At 47.6% G+C, this 17,640-nt stretch overlaps 1 protein-coding gene across 13 annotated transcripts in view; it reads right to left on the minus strand.

Moving 5' to 3' along the window:
- Positions 1 to 9,376: 9,376 nt before the first annotated feature.
- The window catches only part of ARHGEF9 (Cdc42 guanine nucleotide exchange factor 9), a 206,312-nt gene continuing 198,048 nt past the window's right edge, over positions 9,377 to 17,640 (minus strand). For 11 of the 13 annotated variants that reach the window (XM_018083277.3, XM_018083286.3, XM_018083284.3 and 8 more), the window contains one exon: positions 9,377 to 13,260. In XM_018083277.3, the coding sequence (XP_017938766.2) occupies positions 13,079 to 13,260 (182 nt within the window). In that variant the 3' untranslated portion in view covers positions 9,377 to 13,078. The remainder of the gene's footprint in view (positions 13,261 to 17,640) is intronic. The other 2 variants (XM_018083278.3, XM_018083279.3) reach the window with 2 other exon arrangements.

Below are 17,640 nucleotides of genomic sequence, written 5' to 3' on the forward strand. Positions count from 1 at the left end.
GGACAGGAGTTTTATTTCCTGAGAAAGGCTGAAGTCCTGAAAGTCAAGAGTGAAACCCTGATTGACTCCAGGGAAGTGAGGATGAAGGGGGAGTAGCTGATATATCCCCTTGATAAAACTGGGAATATGTGGGTGTCCAGCAAGAACAAAACCCTGGCACAGTTCTACTTCTCAGCAGCCTCAGGAGCCCAACCAGTGCTCCACTTTCCAGCTCTGAGTGAAGGATGGGCTGCCCAGGGGTGAGAGTTGGTCTGTCCCTTTGTACCCCAGGGTTTGCAGACACTGAAGAGAGCCTGGTGAAAGAGGGAAATTTGCAGTGAAATCTGAGAAGAGACAGTGCTGGGATGACTCGTGCAGACGAGTCAAAAAATTGAAAGCGGAGTTCAGAATGTGGACAAAAGTACTGAGATTACATCCTGATGTTGGCCTGATTAACTCATTCATTCCCATGTTGTAATTCAGTGGGCTTTGGAGAAGGCTCTTCCTGTGCTGCTGCTGCAGATTTGGCTCAGTTCAGCTTCACTGGGGTTTGCCTGGTGGGAATAAAGCTCCAGCAGCTTCCCCAAAGGTGTGACTGGGCCCTCCCTCCTGTGGCCAGCCAGGGATCCTGTTTAATGCACAGCATTTCCCTTGGGCCACAGGACCTGCAGCTGGCTGTGCACTGCTGCTGACAGGCACCTTCCATGGAAGAAATAGGAGGGTGGGGGGGAAACCATTGCTGCAGGCCAGGGAAGGAGGAGAGATGGGCCAGGACCACGAGTTTGCTCTTAAAGGTCTCTTCCAACCCAAGTGATTCTGACTGCTGATTTGTGTCTGTCTGGTTCTCAACAGCTCATGGAGGAGGTTTGCTCAGTCTCTTCCCTTCCATTAAAATAGTTTTCCTCCGGGGATTCCTGCTTGCTGTCTAGTTTGAGATCCATCTTTTTCTCTCTCTTGCTGTAATTTTGTTTTCATAGCTCCTACCTGGTTGTTCACTCACTGCACCAGAACTCAGGTTTTATTTATTTTAGATATTATTTAAATAATTATTTTATTTTATGATCAGGAGCTTACGAGTGTCTTTTGCCAAGTGTCACATGCATGAGCAGCTCGGCACCACCAGGATCTGGAAAAGGTGCCTTTTGCCACCACCAGCAATAGCAGCTTTAACCTTGTGCCTGGTTCACTGCTAATTTGCAGTGCTCAGAACACAACTATGCCTGCCTGGGACTGCTTAATGGAAACTTGGGAGAGGAAGAGAGAGAGAGAAAATGTTCAGGAGGCAAAGCAGGAGAGATAACGGCCTCTGTATCATGGCTAGAGATGGTTTTTAAGGAGGGAACTTTGCAGATGTTAATGGAAACATGCCCCATGTGCACAGGCAAATGCTTGAGAACTGGATGCAGGGGATGCACCGGTTGGAAATGGAGAAGGACAATGATTAATGCAGAATCCAAGATGATATCCAGCAGGGAGTGGGCTGGAAAGGAGTTTGCAGGTGAAAGCCAAGAGCTCTGCAAGCCAAAGGGCCCCTTATCTCCCAGATTTCTGCAGCGAGACAGGGGGAAATGAGGAGGCTGTGGAGCAGGCCTGGCACTGCCTGGCCAGGTGATGAGGTGCTCCCTGCACCTGCCCTGGCTGCTGGCAGGAGAATGAAAGCAGTGGAAGGCACAGAGAGAAATTATTAAATGCAAACAGAAATTATTAAACCCAACAGAAGTGGAGAAAGGGCTGCTGTGCTCTTGGCTTGGCCCTTGCTCCCAAGGCATTTCAGAATGCCCTGGCTAGCTGGGATCTGGGCTCCAGCAGAGACTAATTCTGGATTTATAAGAGTTACAATTATGCCCTTTACTGCTGTTTGAATTGAAACATTGGACCCAAATAACTGAATTTAGGGGTGTCCTTAATCCAGTCTTCAGGTGCAACCTCAACAACTCCTAATCCAGCACTGGGCAGTGGGTGAGGAGAGGTAAGGGGGGAAGTAAGAAGGGAATTAAGTTGCAGTCGCTGTGCCAGGCAGGGTCAGGACACCCCTCAGCCACTGGGGTGCTGATTTTTCTCATTACCAGAATGAAAGAGGGGGTTGTGTGTGTGCAACTCAAGCAGTGCTTTCCCAGTCTGTGCTGGGCTTTAGGCACTGCTACCCGAATAACAAGAAATAATGTCAATTGGAAGAAATGCTGCAGTTTAAACGACTCAATCATGGTTTGTTTGAGCTGCGCCATCGCAGAACTAATGGCCAATCACCAACATTACAGCACCCTCCTTGTAACAAATGAATGCACACAATGAGCCTTGTTTCTGTAATGTCACTGCCTGGCAAGTATTGAGAAAGAAGAATTTTTGCCTGTAAATTGGAGCACATGTTAAAAACCAGAAGTAGAAAGCAGAGGAGCTTGTGAACCACCTCAGTAATCAAGAATTTACAACCCTCAGTGCTGGTCATAGCAGGGAAACATGGGGTGATGACAGAACAAGGGTGTTTTCTGAACAAGCTGTACAAGCAGGATGTATCTGGGAAGCAAGAAAGCAGTGAATTAAATGCAAAAGGAAATTTTAAAAAAGCAGAGGTGAAAGGAAAGGAAGAAAGGAGGGGAAATGAGAGAGGGGGAAAAGAAAGGAATTAAAGGAATAAATAGAAAGAAGGCAAATAAGAAAGGAAGGGGGCTTGGATGAGTCCACTCAGGCACGGGGTGACCAGCAGGAGGGAGCAGGTGGAGGGGTGTGAGACAAGGAAGGAAAGCAGGTGGAAAACATGGATCTGGCCTCTCCCCAGCCTGTGGGGCAGGAGGAGTGAGCTGGCAGCCCAGGGACAGGCTGGTTGGGCTCTTTGGGGCTGTCTGTGTGTGTCTCTCTCCAGGACCATGTGGCTGGGAATGTTTATTACTGCTTCAGAGAGGGCTGTGTCCTTACAAATGTCGTGTGGGCAGTTTGACCTGGCCCTTAGGGACACCCAGGGGGTAATGAGGCATAAAGGGGCTTTCCCCTATGCTGTGGGGGGTCCCCAGGTGCCCCTCCTGGCTGCAGAGGACACTGATCTGTGCACAGGCTCCCTTTGATCACTGTCTATGTTTGTTTCATAAGCCCCGGACCTCTCTGTTCCTTTACATTTTCCTGAAATGCCTGACACCAGCACACCTGAAATGATGTCCCCTGATACACCACCCTCTTCCCACCACCTAAGTCTCCCACTGTGTCCTTCACTAACCCCAGTACTGAGCTCTGTTCTTAGGAGCCAAAGAGAAACAACACTTCAAGAGCAGCTTTAATTCGTTATGAGCCACAAGTCAAGAGGGGAAAAAAAAAATCTATATATTTTACCTAGACAAGTGTTGCCATGTCATTAATAGTGCCTTCATTGCTAAGCCTCTTTACAGTCCACTTGTCCTGCCATCTGCCTGGTTTGCTCTGAGTGCTCTGCTGGACCAGGCTGGGACAGAACCACTGCTGGCTTTGATACTGGTTCTTTATGCTCAGTTCCACTTGAAGGATCTCTGCTGCAATATTTGGATGGAAACACTGCAGAGATGTTATTTATCTAAACCATCTGTTTCCGTTGGCACAAAGGGAGCCCATCACAGTGTTTCTGTTGGTTTCAAGCTCTGCACACCTGGCAGAGGCCATGCACGTGAGCAGGTCCAAGTGAACAGGGTTGTCACCAACAGGTCATGATAGTTTGGGGTGGGTATAAATAATGCCTGACACTGAAGACAATGCTCTTTTTCTGCTGCCCTCTTGGAATTTCTCGTCCTCTAGCCCAGGAATAGTAGAGGAATAACTTGGGGGGGGGGGGGTAAGGGGGTGTTGGAATTCAAACTGGCATTTCTGCAGCACTTTCTATCAACTTTTCTCTTCCAGCAAAAGCTTTTGTTTGTGTTTGGTACGACTGGCTATTACTAATATGCCTTTTCATGAAAAACCCAAAGAATTACAGAGTCAGGACAAAAACCAGCACTGAACAGGTTTTCGCCCTCTCCCAGGGATGTTATCTCTGGATTTCGGGGGACTGGTTATTCCTTAAGTGTAAATTAGCTCCTTACTCTGCTTCCAGTGTCTAACTCAAACTGGATCTGGCTGGGGAGTGTGAATGAACTGGCTCTGCCTCTTGGGTACATGCTCCGATTTCTTTTTCACTCCCCAGGAGACCACATGAACCCTACCACCTCAAGTTACACAGTCTGGTTTCTCATGCACTGGTAAATCAGCAAGGTCAGTGTGCCCAAGGTGCAAGAAGTGGGTGTGAGAACACAACCACCCATTTCCCTTTGCCAGGTAAGTGTTGTTACCACCTGTTCCAACATAAAACCACCTTGTATCCACACACAACCACCACCTTGCTGCTCCCTGTCCAGGGGGGTCTTTAGCGGAGCCCCTAAATGATGTGTGAGGCTGAAACCACTCTGTAATCAGGCAGCAAAATCAAACTTGTTTAATGGTACATCCAGACAGTAAAACTCAGGCCCGTGTGGCTGTGCTGGCAGCACCAGGAAGGACAGCAGGACACATCCCGGATGGCAGTGGCAGCCCCAGGCCTTGTGCCATCACACGTTCCTTACTTCTCTCCATCCATTTCCTTCTGCCCCCCATGATCCTGCCCACTTGTGAGTCCTAGAGCTGGAATTCTGGCTGGGGCAAGTGCAGCAGATGGGATACATACCTGGGTGTCACAGCCCCTGTGCAGTCACTTCACTGTCCACAGCAAGCAGCAGGTGCCTTCAGGTGGTAATTTGGTGGCTTTGTGTGGAGCCTGCATACTCAGAGTCCTCAGAGAAGGGGCACAAACCATCCTGGGAGCAGAACCAGAGACCACGACACCTGTCTGGGCTCCCACCACAGCTACGGGTATTTATTGTATTTGCTGCTATTTTCTTTTCGTGGTCCAAAGATTCGGGATTTCCTTTGTATAGCATGAAACCACCGCAGCAGCAGGGCTGGCCAGGGACTCCTCTCTTGCTGCCCTGGATCTGTGGGGGAGTGAAACTTTGAGGAAATCAGTGCGTTGGTCACAGATTCCCTGAAAAACCAGCCTGTGGGATAAGGGTTTGTTATGGCAGGTGACAACATGGTTACAGCTCCCCTTGACATGATGAGAGAAAAACCCTCCCAGTTCCTGACCCACCTTGGGTGTCCACACAGCCCCACCTGTGTAACAGTACCAGTGTCTCTGGTGGAGCAGGGAGGGCTCTTGGTGGCTCTCCCAGGCTTTTGTGTTACCTGGGTGATCCTTGGGAATGTGAGGGCCCTCCACAGCTGGAGGACATGGACATCATGGACACCAACACAACAGAGCTTTGGCTCCAGCCAAAGCAAAAAAATAAATCACAAAATACGAATGATGTGGTTTCGGTTGGATAAGGCAGCAAGTGACAGTTTTTTACAATGGCACCATTAGTGCAATTTGCCCATTTCATCCTTTGCTGGTTTTGGGCCCATGAGACTGTCAAAACCACACACTTCCATGTCACCTGAGCTTTGGAGGGGGAGCTATGGGAGTGTGCTGAAAGGCTGCTCTTTTTTGGCTCAGTCAAAGCACTAGTCTGGCTGCTGAGGAATTAAAATACAGCAAATGGCACTTCTTTGCATTTATCCAGCTTCCAAACAGACGACAAAGAACCAGTGAGATGGCTCAACACTCCCTGTGGTCTGGGCTGCACAGGAGTGACTGATGATGGAAAAGCCATCAAATATCCAGGTCAGCAAGAATGAAATGGATATTAAAATGACCTGGGCAACCCAGCTCAACAGAGCTCTGCTCAGACCATTCATCTGGAGAGGACAGCTCTCACTGGGATGAAGAAACAGCCAGTGACAAAGGAGTTTCTGAGATAACAGCAGTGACTTCACTTCTGTAAATGACTTATTTGTTCAGACCTGCTGCTCTCTTCACACCTCTGCAGTGTTCTGAATGTGACAGAGCATCAGCCCAGCCTGTATAAAACCTGCCTTTAAAATCACTGTCTTTAGGAGGAGGAGATGCTTCCTCTTCAGTCTCTGAGCTAAACCATTTCCACCCAGGGCAGACTGTGCTGTGTGCAAGGGGCAGCTGCTCTCTGATTTCCTACGAACCTGCAAAGGCTTGAATGCACAGACACACCCTCCTTCATGAATAAAAGCTTCACAGCCTTTGTAAAGGTGAGCTAAGAAGAGAAGCAAATTTACCAATAGATCCTCTTATTGCTTCTCCAGATGAAAAAAAGAATGAAACTTCTCTTCTGAAGCCAACTTCCCTCACTTCCAGGGCCAGCCAGGAAGACAGCACCGACTCTCTTGGAGCCTGAATTCTCAGATGTTATTTATAAGCCAATTTAGTGCCATGATTTATTGTGAAAAACCCAGATCCTGGCAAAAATGTGTCCCTGCTCCAATGCAGATGTACAAGGGGTGCAAGAGTCAGGCAGGCTCTAGCTGTGTATTTTGTGGCTCTCTGCTCTCACAGGCAGTGTATGTGTCCAGATCTGTGTGTGCCCAGCCCCATCTCCACCCAAAAGGGGATGCCCAGCTCCCCTGGGACTGCAGAGACAGCCAGAGGTAAAACGCACTCTACAAGATGCCCCAGACCTGAGCACTGCTTCAAGCACTGACGTTTTCTTCATGAGACAAGTGTTTCTGCAAGGGTTTAACTTCTTAACACACTCTGCTAAACAAAAAATAATCCCTCACACTGTTCCCATCTTGCAGAGGTTTTGTTGCTGCAGTGACCAGAACGGAAAGAAGAGGAAAGTGCTCCATGTTCCCCAGACAATGCACTGGCCACCACTGTCTTTGGCTGGGAGTGGAGAGAGGTGCTGGAGGGAGGTCTGGAGATGGGCCCTCCTGGAACAGGGAAACACTTTGGAGCCATCGCTGCTGCACGGCCCAGCCTGTGGAAAAGGCTGAGCACAGAGACCCTGTCTGACCTGACAGAGGTGACAAACTACTGTGGCTCTGAAATGAGTAGGTGCAAGTCTTCACCAGGAGGCATTTTGCCTTGACAGAGCTGGAAGAAAAAAGGATGTGAACATTACAAGCATTTAAGAAATACCTTGTATCTCTTTTCCATAGCAAAGATAAGAGATGTAGACAGTTTTACAATTTGTTCCTGCAGTTTTGGGATTACATTTGCAGTTTAACAGCTCCTGTCCTTCCTTAGCTGAGAAACCCTCAGTGGACAGGTCTTACAAACACTCTCAAAGTGCCAGTTATTCCTGCTGCATCCCCAGCAACATGCAATTCCAGTTGTTCTTTATGAACCTGCACAGATAGAGCATTACATGCCTCAGAGGATGCAGACCTGCCAGTGGATTTAGTGCAGAACCCAGTGCTGCTTCTTAGCTACAGAATAACAAGACAATGTATTGTTTGGGGTGGATTGAGATGTGCAATCCCTGCACCATCATTCAGATTGGAAGTCTGATTCCTTAAAAAGCAAAAGCTCTTCTGTAATTCCATGGCTATACACACACAGATAAACCAGAGATGGCTTTGACGTGCCAAGTCATTCATACAACATTCCTGTCATGTCACAAACATATCAGTCTAAGAGCTTCACCCATTCCATTCCATTCCCAAGCAGAGCCCATGGAGGCTGCCAGCTCTACACAATGTCCCTGTGCCTTCGGGTGGGGCAGCACAACAGACCAGGGCGTGTCACAGGAACACGGCCCAACCCCCCCAGCCCCCAGCAAGGGAAAGGGATTTCAAATGGGTTTCTTTGGTTTTTGTTTTTGTTTCATGCAAGCAGAGTTCACAGTAGCTGGCTGGATGCTGGGTGGCTGGAGAAAGCTAAAAACAAACAAATCCTGTCACCAAATAAAATTCAGAAGTTGACTACCAGCTACAGGCTGCAGCAGCATTCCCAGTCATGGAGTGCTCTTCTCAGTGCCAGGAAAGCAAGCCGGGGTGGGAGCAGGCTACAGGGCATGGAGGTCCTTTGTTTAAAGCTCGGAGTAAGCTCTGGTGGTGCTCTTGCTCCCAGTGCACAGGCTGGGTGGCCGGGTTTCCTCCCCACTCCCCTTTTGTCAGGGATTTTTTGGGTACATTACAGACCTTGAGCACTGCATCCGGCTCGTGCCCTCCCTGAGCACCCCCTCCTTCCCCACAGCTCCCACCTGCCAACTCGGACTGCAAAATCCTGGCAAACAACTCTTTTGGCCGGCAAAGGCAGTGGCGAGGGCAGGAGAGGAGTTCTCCGAGAGGAGGTTTGATCTGTAACTGCACTTTGGGTCTGCTCTCCCCTGCAGAACTCCCTGGGAACGGCGCTGTGCCTCTGCTCCCGAGGGCTCCAGCTACGAACGAAACAGGATCATCTGGAGAACTGAACCCCAGCACAGCACCAAAGGCCTCTTCATTGCAAGCAATAATGGAAGCAAGAGAAAAAAAACTTGGTTGGAAGCAGGAGGCAGATGTGAAGCTGTGATGTTTGAGTTCGGGGTGAGCCTGCTCCTGAACCTGCTCAAACACTGGCCCCCGCAGCCTTGCCTCTCTCTTCCTCTCAGAGCAGAACTCCTTGCTTCTTGCATTTTTGGAACCTTGTCTGACTGGTTTCCTCATCTGTGTGGGCTGAGATGTGGTTGGTCTGTGTGCCAGTACCTTGACCATCCCTCACCCCAACAGGGCAGAGGAAAGAGCAGAAAATCAGTGCAAATTGACTGCAAAGGCAGCAGTTGGGCTGCAGTTCTTTACAGCACCGAGGTCCTTGCGCCTGAGTGTTTCTCCCCGTGACAACAGACGCCACTCGCTACCACAACTGGGCCATGCTGTGATAACCCTGCTTTGCTTGGTTAGAACTGTATTTTTAGGCTATCTAGATGTACACGACTCAACTGTCTTACCTGCAAAATGCCACTGAGTGCCTGGAGAGAGCACTTGGCCTTTCAGGGATAAAGTTCCTTCTCCCAGGGCAGGAACCTGCTCATTGCCTGTGTCCAGCCCTCTGCAGCAGGGCAGTGCAGGGCCAGGCTCCTTCCCTTGGAAAACCCACCCCCTGTTCTACTTCCACACGCTCCAAAATGGTTCTTGGGTTGCTCACAGCATATTTTGCTGATGTCTGTCCGGAGAGCTCGGCTGTCTTCACATCTCGGCTGGAGCTGAGCAAAGTGCAGGAACAAAAAGCATTTTAAACCCATGTCTCGCAGACTTGATCCCAGCTCCACTCAGAGCAGCCCCTGCCAATGCTGGCAGGGCGGGATGCTGTCAGTGCTCAACCTCCAGCTACTCATTAATCACTTCACTCAGTTCACAGGGAGGACACAGAGCAAGGGGAGGTTGGATATTTCCAGAACATTCCTACTTTTTGGTGGCATATGACTGTCTCAGTGTCCACTTTGCTGCCAGGCTGGGGCCCCACCCCAGTGACTCGTGCTCAGCCTTGGGGGAAGGTGAGACCACTCTGAAGAAAATGAGTTAAAATGCCTTCAGATGCCTTTTCACTTCTTTTTATTTAATTCCATAAATATTTTCATAAGGCTCAGTGTCTTTACAACACTTTTTTAAACACTTTTTTTGTTTTATACACACAACTTTGACACTTGTTTGACAGGGTCAAACAGTCCAATATAAACAAAATAATAAAACTGGCAAGTGCGGATCAGCTGGGTTACCAAAATCCTTTTTTTTTCTTTTTTTTTCTTTTTTTTTCTTTTTTTTTTCTCTTACTTTTAAAACCCCAAAAGCACTAAAATATCAGTATTTGGCTTCAAACTAGAATTTTAAAAACCTTTTTTTTTTTTTAAATTCTCTGCTACAAGTCCCTGTCATCATAGTGCCTTTAAACTCCTACAGACTCTTCTTCTTAAGGAAAAATAAGCTTGGTGATGCCATGCAGAACTTACAATAGCTACTAAATATACATGTTCCCTGAAATGTAGCTGCAATGAAAAGATGACAGAGCATAAAGAGAACAAAACCAGAAACCCAAAGCACCACAGTGTACTATCAATAACATTGCAATGGATGGCTGGTGCCCATCCAGAAACTGAAACAAATTTCAAATATATTTCTCTATGTATTATTTTCTATTTACAACTGTTAGATGCACCTAGGTTGGTTCTTGTTTGACTTTTTGGAGAGGGTGGGGAGGCGAAAGTCTTGAATTTAGATCCTCTGTTCTAGTGTCTAGGTCAAGGGGTAATGCATGTCATTTACCTAGGGAAGAAGGTATCTTTATTTTATATATATATATATGTATAGATTCAGCCAGAGAAATACCGTAAACATTTAAGTTTGTTACAACTCTCTTGTTTCTGCACATGGAATGGTAAGTGGGTTCCTCCTGTCTGGCATTGAAATGAAAGTCTGTTATCAGATGCTCAGTCAGATCACCCAATCTGCATCCGTGCCGCTCCCGCCGCGCGGCAGCCCAGCCCTGCTCCCTACTGGAAAAGCCACAGGAGGTGGGAAAGTGGGACCCAGTGCTGGTTCTTCTTTGTGCCAATGCTCCATCTCCTGCAGCACCTCTGGCAATTTATGGAGGGGAAGAGCTTTCCCGGATGCCATTGCCTGAGAGCCAAGCCCTCTTCCCTCTGGAACACGCGCCTGCAGCTGCTCTGCTCGGGCAGTGCTGGCTCGGGTGGGCTTCCCACTTAAGAAAGAAGCTGCGAGTCCAACAAGTGGCCTTGTCAGATCAAGCGAGTCTTGACTTATGATGCAAATAATGGTGTGGCGGTGGTGTTTCTTTTTTCCTAGTGCTGAATATTTAGGAAGCATCTTCTCATAAAAATTATGGATGTCTCATTCTCACTCTCTGAGGCACAAAACAGTAAATGAACAGGCTTAACTAATGTGCTTGTTACTTTTTTTTCCCCCTAAGCAATTAAAAAGGCATAGGAATAAGTGAAATTTTCATCATGTTGACAACATTTTGGAATCTCTCTCTCTCTCTTTCTCTCTCTCTCTCTCTCTCTGCATCTCTCCAGCCATTCGGAAAGAGTAAAACATTCCAGTTAACTGCCGAGAACCCATCTCATTCACTTCGTTAAATACCCATTCTGTTAAAGAAACAAAATAATATTTGCTACGTATCCCGTATTAAAATCTGACCATAAAAATGCAAAGATACAAAAGAGCATAAAAATAATTTCTGATATAAAATTGGGTTGCTTCCTATTTGGGATTCCTGGTGTTTGGCTGCTGCCTGTCACAGAGGGGCCACTTTTCCACTCTAAAACACTAATCTGGCTTTGCTGGTTACTGATAGTTTCTAGATTAGTCAAAAGTATACGAGAGATTATTTTTTGACTTAGATAAAAATAATACCACCCTTGCAATATGCCCGGAAATAAAACAGGCTCCATGGAAATAATGAAATCATGCTCTCTGCTCTTCCCATTGTATTTCTTAGAGGCAAAAAAAAAAAAAAATGTATCTCCACACTCGCTGGCCCGGGGTGCTTATGTGGTGTATCAGATTCAAAGGAAAATGACAAATATCGTGATCAATCACTTTATCCCACATTTTCAAAGGAGTTTGCAGAATGGCTCTGAAAAGGTTTTAAATTCATCTTCTAAATCTGGTTAAACAGTCTCATTTGCCCTAGGAAAAAAAAAATCATCCTTGTCCACAATGGTTTGTTTTACAAGCTTAACATAAGCTTTTGCACTTGCAAACAAATGTACTTAAGGCTGAAATTGTAGGACGTGTCTTTAAAAACAGAGCTGTGAATCTCCAGAGGGAGAAAAAGAGAGAGAAAGAGACCTGGAGTTTGGCTGAATGACTCTAGAGCCCGCGGACACTGATACACCTCTGCGAGCCACAGATGGCCTGGGGGGTGAGCTGAGCACTGCTCTGGATCAGGACACACAACCACGGCTACACCTCTCAGGGCACATCCAGACCTGTCCTGAAAGGCAGCTCTCAGCTCCTCTGCAGCTCGGGGGCTTTACCCAGTAGGTGAACCCCTCTAGGGATCCTTCCACTAATGGGTCACTACTGGCAGCTCACGGGTGTTGGGAGCCAGGGATCTGGGATGCCTGGAGTGGAGCAGGCAGTGAGTGCAGTGAGTCCCCACTTTTGGGACCACTGCTCCTGCAAATGGCAATTAGTGGTTCATTAACCAGGACTGTGCAGGCTGAGTGTGGCCAAGGATAGGACCTTAGTTCCTGAAGATGGAAAACTGGCCATTTGTCGGAGCCTCGTAGCCAATTTTCCTCCAGCTGTGATGGAGGCATGAAGCCATCAGTTTTTAAGCTTTTATCTTTGCACGGAACACAAAGATAGGAGTGGGCTTTTCAGAGTTGTGTCTCAGCTTGAAAAGCAAATAAAATCAAAGATAACCCCAGAGAAACAAAGCTCAATGCGAAAGAAAGAAAAGCTCCTGATATTCTTTTCTCAGTCTTACTCCAAGTGTGAACAAATCACACTGAATTGAGAAAGACAGTGCTTAAAAAATTGCAAAAAATTAACTGAGGAAAACCCATCTCTCACTTCCTAAATAGCTGCTTCCCCTTCTGCTGGGTTTCACCTGCCCACAACAAAACAGTTAAAGCCAGAGAAATACTGCGCAGCGGAGCGGGAGCACAGGGAGCACATCCAGACAGGCACAAGTCAGACCAAGGAATGCAGGACAGGGAATGGGGCCATGTCTTCAGTGGGATGGGGACTCGGGGGACAGTCAAGGGAGGGACGGAGAGGGCGGGAGAGGGAGCAGAGACCTCCCAGCACTCCAAAAAACAAACAACCCCCCCATAAATAAAATCAAAGAAAATATACACCAATGTAGTCCATGAGGAACTTCCATGACGGAGTCACACAAGCGAGAAAGCATTCTGGGATGCCAAGGACGACCAGGATGAAAATGAAGAAAAACAGAAAAAAAAACCAAACAGATGTCCGACCAATGGAATAAAATAAAACAGGTCACATGGTTAGAAATCATTGGTGCTTCCTAGTATCTAGTAGCAGATTACTTCCCAAAAACAACAAAAAAAGTTTTTGGTCCTTCTATATATATATACATATATGTATATATTATTATTTTTAAATGTGTGTATACATATATATATGTATATATATTTAGTTGCAACAGTGCTTCTCCGAAAAAAGGTCCATCTATAAATATAATTTTATTTATTTTTATTTTTAAATTTTAGTTCTTTTAAGTTAAAATTCTCCATCTCTCTAGGTATTATTTTTTGAATGGTGTTAACCTGCTGAAGTTTTGCCAGAATGGTGCCTGGCTGCGTCTGGGTTCGGTGAACTCGAAGACCTGGGACTGGGATATGCCATCTGTCACCATGTATTGTCCCTGATTTAATGGATCCTGGGGTGGTGGGTAGGCTGGAGGAACCGACTTGGAGTAGCTCACACCTGCATCGATGATTGGGGGGAAAAAGAAACAGATCAGTCAAAGAGCAATTGGGTCAGTCGTCTTTCTTTGTCACGCTATCACCTCTTAACACTCATAACCAGGGTCCCAAACACCGGGGAGATGTGCGAGAGACACAAATCTACGGAGCAACCAGCGCTGCCTGACCTCTCAGCTCCGAGGCTGCCTGTGCTGCACCAAGGCCTGAAGATTTGGGAAAGATCCATTACTTTTGTATCAGCAGAGTTCTGCCCGCCCTCATGGAAAAGTCCTTTGTGACTGAAGGAGCACGGCCACGTGCACTGTCCTGCTCAGATGGAGCCCAATGACCGCAGCGTTCAACCCACTCCACTTCAACACCTGCTGCTTCCAAGCTCGTTTTTCCCCTCCCTCCCAGCTTGACCTGAAACACGGCTGTGCCCACACGCCCCGCTGACCAGCCCCGAGCAGCGCGACCCCGGGGACTGCCCGGCACGGCTCCCGCACCGGGGCAGAGCAGAGCTGCTCTGCAGGAAGGTTGTGCTCATCTGCCTACCAAAGGGAGCTCGTTATCTTCTCTAGGAAGGTTTTAGGACTTTTCCATAGGGTTCTTTTTGAATTCACCAGTCTGGTTTCAGCCCAAAACAGCTGCACACAATGCAGAAAAGGCTGACTCTGCTCAAGCCAAACTGGTAGCAATGGATGCACTGGGAAGGCTACACTTTGGGATCTGGATGTCTGATTCCCACACAGGTAAGCCACAGCTCCTGTGCAGGAATAGGGTGAGGGGATGCTGCCCTTACAGCTTTCCCATGGAAAGGGGGGGCTTCAGCAAGCTGGGGCCTGTGCAAGCCGTTGTAAAGGATGGTGTGGAAAGTACGGCTCTGGTTGACTGGAAGTGAAACAGAAGGGATGTGTATCACCACCAAAGCACAGACTACAGGGCACAGTGACACAGTCTGCATATCCTTCCCCTCAACACCGCTGATGAGGGATAACCCCTCCTTCAGCCTCAGGGCAGCGTGACTGTGACCGGCTGGAAACCACAACTCCAGAGAAGGGCAGGAAGGAGAGAGGAGCAGGGCTCTGGAGCAGGCTGCTGTAAGCTCTGGCCATCTCTGGATCCCCTCTGCTGCATGCAGAACTGCTCTTCCTTCTGCGGGGTGTAGGCATCACGAGGGCCATCCCGAGGCCGCCGCCTGCCCCGGCTTTAACCGCAGGAGCCAAGGTGACTCTGCCCAAGCAGCTCAGGGTCCTCATCTGGAAAAGCGGGATGGCAGCACCCACCTACCTCACAGGAGGGATGTGAAGCTAAATTAATTAATGTTTGTAAAACACTTTGAGATCCTCGGCTGGGAAGGTGCTAGAGAAGGCAAAATACGGTGATTAGCACCCAGGTACCACAGCAAGGTGTGCACAAGAAATGCGTTCGCAGTCCTACCCACACACAGACACACCGGGGCCGGGCTGGCCGGGCACAGGACGGCTGCACACGGGTGGCACTTACACACAGGGGAGAAGCCTCACAAGGGGCACTCATGGAGCTCACCACACAACTTTTGACATGGTGCTGCACTGTCCTTTTGGATACAAGCTAAGGCTTTAGTGTGTCTTTAGGAAAGAGGATCAATTCGCTTCCCCTTGCTATAGAATTTAGGAATCAAGGGTTAAAATCCTCAAAAGGCTCAGACCGAAAGGAGATGTCATCTTGACTATGTTTAACTCATTTCTCCTTCTTTACTATCTCTGTCCACTGCAGGGAGTAACCAAGATCTATTCTTGCAGTGAACAAAAACTGCTCCATGATTCATCCTTATGAACCTTTAACAAATTCATCACAGTTAGTATTTCAAACTTATTTGAAAAGATCAACCTGGAGATGTTCTGCATTTGTATCTACATGATGGAATAGTTACTCATCGGGGAGTTTTCTACTCTGTCTTCCCTAGCTCCTGTTTCCCACAGAAGGCCTGCAGAGCAGAGGGCAGCCCCAGAGCCCTTGCTGTCCTGGGGTCACAGCTGGGCAGGGGCAGTTCTGGGATACCTGACACAACTTCTGTACCATGCTGGTTGGTAGGTCCCAAACAGCAGTTTGAATTTCTCACACCATGTGACTGAAGCAGATGATGTCCCACAGGGGCAGAGCACGAGCTTGAGCTCATTTCTGCCATTCCATCTCTTCTGCCACTGTCCTGCTTGGAGCTGCCTTGCTCCAGGCAGGACAATGTGGGGACAGTGAGACCAACGGCAGAGTCTGCTCTGGAGGACAAACTCTAACCCTGAACCCACACAGGAGTGTCGACATCCTCCTGGAGGCCACCAGCCCTTGGTGCCTTGGCCAATTTTCCCAGTAGAGACTGGTGAGCAATTTTAGGGTCTGTGGGAAGGTTAGGATCTGCTACAGGTCCCTTACATGGCTAGAGCTGGAAAATAAATCTTCTGGTTTGGTCGACCCAGGGGACCAGGAATTACTTCAAAGGCAAATAGTCCTTGTACCACCAAAATTAATGTTCTACAACAGAACAGAGCTACTAAGGGGGATACAGCACTTGTTTTTAGCTTTGGAAGACATTAACCCCACATTAATGACATGGCCCAATGGCTTTGGCATCCTGTGGTTGCAGAGTAGCAGTTAGCCCTGTGCTGCAGCCGAGCTGGGCTGAGCTCTTTACTGTCCCTAAACCAATTTGTGGAGGATGAACTAATGTATTTTAATGATCATACAGAAATGCTAAAAAATGTTCTGGATCAGCAGAATGTTATGCACTTGGAAGGCTGAAGACAAAGAGAAAGGACAGTCTGGCTGACATCCTCTGACATTGATGGAGTTACGCTGCAAAGAATGGAATCCATAGTCCGTCTTCTCTAAGAGAAAAAAGGCAGACTCCCCTGGCCAGATCACTAGCAAACCCCATTCAGTTCTTTCCCAAAACAGCCTTTTTGGTCAAAACTCCTGAAAAACGTCTATCCTTGCTTGAAACAGACCCATGCACACACTGCCACTTCCCTCAGTAAAGCAGCTCAGACTCCTCACAGTTGTATGTGTGGCCCTGTGTGAGGATCTGGGCTACTGGCATTAACATCTGGGCTGGGTGAATGCCAAAAGCTCCTGGTTGGTTCTACTTGCATAAGCAGCTGAAGGTTTGCATATTTATCATATTTATCAAGTGGCCTAAACAATCAAAGCTGTGGATCTCAATGACATGCATCATCACTGGGGGGTTGGAATGCAGATAAAGCCACTGTGCTCTGGCAAGTCAGGCTGATAATTCCAGAATGCACTTCCTTGTGCAACTGTGAGACAGCACTTTGCAATAGCTTGAGGTGCCCCAAGAATGACTTTTAAATATTTTTTTGAACAAACCCATGTTCTTGACAATGTGGAACACAGAAATTGGGGGCTGGGAGGCAGAAAGATCCATCTAATCTGCACATCTTCAAATACTGAGAAAGAGCACTAACAATTCTGGGAAAAAGGCAGGTAGGTATTTTTCTCTTCTGCTCTAAAATGGTTTGTTCCCTCATCAGAACTTGGGGCTGTTGTGCAAAACTGTCTCTTGAGGGATATCTTTTTAATATTCGAAGCCATAACTCCACTGCAATTGAACAGAAAGAAATGAGCAAAGCTCTTTTCCAAGACAATTTTGGGCTGTGTGGCAGACAGAATTCAAAGCACAAAGGGAAAGAATCGATAGATAAGTAATGATTTCTAGGCACAGCTGTGTCAGAACACAGCTCTACCCCCATGACCAGACCTGGAGCTCCTTCTGCTGGCTCATGCATAATTCTGCACTGTGGCTGCAGCTGCACAGCAGGGTTGTGGGGAGCTGCTCAGAATGAGAACAAGAAAACTCCCAGATTTATAATTTGGCTAGACAAAACTGGTAAGAGAGACGCTGCTCTGTCAGTCGAAATCATGTCTTTTTTTAGCACTAGGCAGCGTCACTCGGAGTCTTTCGGATTTCTCAGCTCAGAAGACGACAATTAAAAAGACTTAAAACTGTCTCTTTTTTTCCCTTCTAGGTTTTGTTTTGTTTTTGTTTTCCAAAGTGTCTCTTCTACTTGAGGTTACAACATGATTTCAGTAGCACTTGAAGATTGAGGAGCATGCTGTTAACTCACAGGCAATGCACGGACACGTGCAGACGGATCATACAGCAGGACACGACACGGCACCCTCCCAGAGCTCACACAAACATATACAGAGTGCACACAGATCTCTTCCACATAACCATGGAAATAGCTTTACAAGCTGCTTATTCCATCCTCAACCTGTAAGATTTTAGCTTACACTTCGATAAGGAGCTATTTCACTTTTCCTCTACCCAGCTGTCCAGGTGTCACACTGTCCATTAGCCAGAGTGGGGGACAATGCCATGATCAACACTTGGGTTCTGCACTGG

Source organism: Manacus vitellinus, unplaced genomic scaffold, assembly GCF_001715985.3.
Source record: "Manacus vitellinus isolate BGI_N305 unplaced genomic scaffold, ASM171598v3 scaffold_62_pilon, whole genome shotgun sequence".
Classification (NCBI taxonomy): domain Eukaryota; kingdom Metazoa; phylum Chordata; class Aves; order Passeriformes; family Pipridae; genus Manacus; species Manacus vitellinus.